The sequence below is a fragment of the Nothobranchius furzeri genome, chromosome 2, assembly GCF_043380555.1.
Source record: "Nothobranchius furzeri strain GRZ-AD chromosome 2, NfurGRZ-RIMD1, whole genome shotgun sequence".
Taxonomy (NCBI): domain Eukaryota; kingdom Metazoa; phylum Chordata; class Actinopteri; order Cyprinodontiformes; family Nothobranchiidae; genus Nothobranchius; species Nothobranchius furzeri.
In genome coordinates, this window is record NC_091742.1 from 2310275 (window position 1) to 2315059 (window position 4785).

The 4785-nt window shown below is 45.0% G+C and overlaps 1 protein-coding gene across 1 annotated transcript; it reads left to right on the forward strand.

Annotated features, from left to right (window-relative positions):
- The first annotated feature begins 529 nt into the window (after positions 1-529).
- On the forward strand, positions 530-2744 carry LOC107377523 (protein c-Fos). Its single transcript, XM_015947176.3, has 4 exons — positions 530-813; positions 1084-1302; positions 1392-1499; positions 1616-2744. Exons 1-4 carry the CDS (start codon positions 679-681, stop codon positions 2264-2266), a joined length of 1113 nt encoding a protein of 370 aa, XP_015802662.1. The 5' UTR covers positions 530-678; the 3' UTR covers positions 2267-2744.
- The last annotated feature ends 2041 nt before the right edge of the window (positions 2745-4785 follow it).

Below are 4785 nucleotides of genomic sequence, written 5' to 3' on the forward strand. Positions count from 1 at the left end.
TATATATATATATATATATATATATATATATTTTAGATGGGTTGCTTATGAAAACATGGATTGTGGTTATTTTAGTTTTGAACCAAACTAAAAATCTGCTTTTTCTACTTGTAGTGAAAACTATTCCGTTAGCTATGATTGTAGTTTACTCACAACAGCCTCTGTGTTTGTAGTTTTACATAACGCCAGGCTGCTGCCGCTCAGACGCTCAGATGGTGTTTCCCATCAAGATCCGCCCACCTCGCAGGAGGATGCACCATATATGGTAAACTACGTATCGGGGATTCCTTGATCTGGAATATTCCACTTATTGGTCGCTGGCTTTAAAAACAGACACGTTCTCGTCGTAGAGAGGTTGACAACACGCTTCTTGGTGATAAGCTTGTCGTATTTAGCGTGTTGGGTTTTTGGCTGCGTTGTTATGCTAGTGTTTATGGTTTCCTCCTGCCGGTTTCAGGTTGAAGACACGCCCCCAGTCGACGTCACGGCCTGGTGTATAAAACCGCTCCGAGATGCCGGAGTTGGCAGATGAAGTTTGAGCAGCAGAGCAGCGACTAAAGGAGTACGATCCACAGGAGCGCTTCCAAACCTGCAAAAGGGATTTCCTCGTCTCCCGTTTACATTCCCCTGAAGTAGTTTGTTTGGATCTCCCGAGCTTCTTTTTAGCGCTTTGAAAGGATGATGTTCACCGCTTTCAACACGGAGTGCGACTCTTCCTCCCGGTGCAGCACCGCGTCCCCGTGCGGGGACAATCCTGGATACTACCCGTCACCGGCGGGGTCTTATTCCAGCATAGAATCTCCACAATCTCAGGTAAATACGCCATTTATGTTATTTTTTTCCCATAATGACTTAAAATAATTTTTTTTTAAAAGTTCGTGGGTGACAGAAATGTTGTGAAATAAAGGGGCAGTTAGTGATTCAATCATGCCATTTTCATGCATTCACCTGGAAACTCCATAGAGAGCATGTAACGTCACAGCTGACATCATAGGGATATTTTTAAATTGTCCAGTTTTTTATAGCAATATGCTGCTGCAACCCCCTCCTCAAACTAAACCACCTTTCACTTCTTCCCTGCAGGATTATACTGAACTGACAGCATCAAGTGCCTCCTTCATACCCACAGTCACAGCCATCTCCACAAGCCCTGATCTGCAGTGGATGGTGCAGCCTCTGGTCTCCTCCGTGGCCCCCTCTCACAGAGCTCACCCCTACAGCTCCAGCAGCCCCAGCCCAGCCTACACCAGCACAGCTATGAAGTCTGCATCCAAGGTTTCCAAGAGAGGCAGAGTGGAACAGGTGATTATCCTCTGCAATATTATGGATTAACTCAAAAGTGCATTACGGAGCAGGGATGTTAACTTTTCTGTTGCTTCTATGATGTGCAGTTGAGCATTGAGGAGGAGGAGAAAAGAAGAATTCGCAGAGAGAGAAACAAGCAGGCAGCAGCTAAATGCCGCAACAGGAGGCGAGAGCTTACAGACACCCTCCAAGCTGTAAGTATCCCGCCAGACTTTGCTTTCACTTATCAGAATGTTTTCACTGCCAGAGCTAATAGCAGTGCATTCCAGCAGCCGACTAAATGCCTCTTTTCCCCTCCTTCCCCTGGCAGGAAACTGATCAGCTGGAGGATGAGAAGTCTGTCCTGCAGAATGACATTGCCAACCTGCTGAAGGAGAAGGAGAGGCTTGAGTTCATTCTGGCCGCCCACCAGCCAATCTGCAAAATCCCCTCAGAGCTGGACACAGACTTCCACCTGTCTTCCATCTCTCCTGTCCACTCCTCCATCCCCTCTTCCCAGCCTGTAAAGTCCGCCGTCACTTCTAGTCAGCCAACTTTCACCTCAGCCTCCAATTCCCTCTTCTCCAGCAGCACCCCCATCCTCTCCACCACAACCATTTCCAACAGCACAGTCAAGATGACCGACCTGGACTCGTCTGTCCTGGAGGAGTCTCTCGACCTGCTGGCAAAGACGGAGATGGAGACGGCTCGTTCAGTCCCCGAGGTCGACCTGCCCAGCTCCCTTTACACAAGTCAGGACTGGGAGCCCCTCCACAGCTCAGCCAATAATGCTGACTTTGAGCCTCTGTGCACACCTGTCGTGACCTGCACTCCAGCATGCACCACCCACACGTCTTCATTCATGTTTACCTTCCCAGAGGCTGAGACCTTCCCCTCTTGTGGCGTCGCTCACAGGAGAGGAAGCAGCAGCAACGACCAGTCCTCCGACTCGCTCAACTCCCCAACCCTGCTGGCCCTTTAAGGACTCTTCCTGGATACATCGTTCTTCCTTAACAAGCACATTCTCCTCAGATATACGTGCACATCAAAGGGCAATAGCACAGACTTGTACATGGAAGCATAATTCTTAATGATTTTATCTGCCTTTATATACAAATATACTTGCCTATTACACCATGTAGCAAGTTAATAAGCATGTTTCAAACAATAGTCGTTCTATGAGTTCCTCTGATTATATGGTGCTAGATAACTAAACGTATTGTTTACTGATGTGTTTTAAGAGCAATACTTATTTATTTTCTGTTAAACTAGAGTAATTATGACATGTTTGTGATAAAAAGACAGGTGTGATTTTGTCTTAACCATGGTCTGAGTGGTCTTTAAAATATGAAGTTTTCTGTGAAAACATTTGTGCTTTTAATTTATGAGAGTTTTATTTTTTTACAAAGTATAAAAATGTTGTTATATATGTGAATAAAATTTAGCGATATTTAAATTCACTTCTTTTGTTTGTTGGACTTTTAATATTATTTATTTTATCAAGTATTTCCGCCCACGTGTCAAAGGACGTTATGATAATGCCCCAAATCGGCCTGAACAGGGATAGCGGTATTTTTCCTGCTCCTTCCTGCTCTATTTATTGTTCCGTCTGTTGCCAAGGTCTGCTGTACGTCAGGGCTGTGACGTCAGTGCGTTTTTTCCTTCTTTTTTTTTCAATTTGCAAATTATGCGCTGTTGCGTTACTTCCGTGCCCAAATACGGGGAGTCGCTGTTGCAGTCTGTGAGCAGAACCAGAACGGACGGTCGGACCCGATGGGTCGGACACAAAAGCGCACCAAAGGTTTCCTCTGAGCCGAGAGCAGCTGCTGGCATGTTCGCCGGAAGACGGAAAGAAAAGCTGTTGCCTTTATTCCGCAATCCAGGCCACATTGTTTCTCACGTCTCTACTGGCTACGACAGCTTCTGCAGACGAAATCACCAGACAGCAACGCTTCAACCACAAAGCTGTGTTTGGTTCTGCAAAGGAAGGTCTGAATGCGTCAAGATGCGTCTCTAAACGCAGCCAGACGCACGAAGAGCACGCTCGTCTCAGAAATAGACAACAATATGCACTTAATGCAGGAGACAATGCTCATTTCTATAAATGCATCTCTTTTGTGATATAAGTAACTTTACTCTTGATAAAATTACAAAAGACTTGCCTCTTGTGAGGATGCCCAACCCCAACTCCTACCTGCACATTAAAAGTGATTAATTACAAACTTCGTCATGCACACATAGACATATATCTCTATATAAACTATAGATATGTCTGATATATCTAGTTTTTATTGTACTAATGGGTGTTTTATAAAAGTAACTTTATACATTTGACCTCAAAGACCCCTTATGGGTTGAGGATGAAACCTCTGGTTTAACTGAAAATAATAATGTAAACAATGATCCTGATTTGTTTCTTTTAGGAATTTTAACTGGAGTTCACCAATAGGACATTTCCATGACTGATTTTGATGTTGATTTTTTTTTATCAGGGATGCTGACGCCCTCACATATCACTGATTTCCATTTTTCTTTCTGAATTCTGACCCACCTGACCAAAACTACAGCAGTGGAGTCTGAACCAACCATTGATCTTGGGCCTATTTCTCCATACTCAAAACCAGTTGTTACCAGTTTGGGGGTGAAACTTGATGCAGGACTTAAATTTGATGCTCACATCAACTCTGTGATCCGGTCCAGTTTCTTTCACCTGAGACGCCTTGCAAAAATCAAGCATATGCTGTCGAGAGTCCACCTGGAGCGGGTACTGCATGTATTTGTTATTTCTAGGCTTGATTACTGCAGCTCTCTCTATGCAGGACTGGGTCAGTCATCACTGCGTCGCCTACAGGTTGTGCAGAACAGCACAGCCAGGTTCCTGACTGGGACCAGGAAACAGGACCACATCAGTCCGGTTCTGGCCTCCCTGCACTGGCTTCCGGTTTGCTATCGTTCACACTTCAGACTCCTCGTCTTTGTTTTTAATTTCTTCCAGGGTGGTGCTCCCCCCTATCTGGCCACGCTCCTGAACAGACATTCCCCATCACGCGCTCTGCGCTCCTCTGACCAAGGCCTGCTCGCTGTCCCTCATTCTAGGTGTCATACTCGCGAAGACTGGGCTTTCTCAGTCCTACCACCGTCACTCTGGAACCAGTTGCCACCCTCAGTTAGGCTGTCCCCATCTCTGCCAGCCTTTAAGAGTCGCCTAAACACACCTCCTCCGCTTGGCGTTTCCTGAACGTGTTTAAATTTGGCCCTCTTTTATGTTGACTTTATCTCACAGTTTTCATTGGTTCACTTTTTCCCTTGTTTTACACATTTGTCTTCTACTGGAATGTTTCACCTTTTTTGTAATTTGTAATCTGTAATTTGAATTGCTTTTATTTTCTGATTTATTCACTTTATTTTACTTTGTACTGTACCATGTTCAGCGCCTTGGGCTTCCTGACAGGGTTGCGGAAGGCGCTTTATAAAAAAAGCTTCGATTTGATTTGAAACCAC

Coding starts and splice junctions, on each gene's coding strand:
- LOC107377523 (XM_015947176.3), top strand. CDS start 679: ATGATGTTCACCGCTTTCAACACGGAGTGCGACTCTTCCTCCCGGTGC. Junction 814..1,083: donor TAGAATCTCCACAATCTCAG/GTAAATACGCCA, acceptor TCTTCCCTGCAG/GATTATACTGAACTGACAGC. Junction 1,500..1,615: donor TTACAGACACCCTCCAAGCT/GTAAGTATCCCG, acceptor TTCCCCTGGCAG/GAAACTGATCAGCTGGAGGA.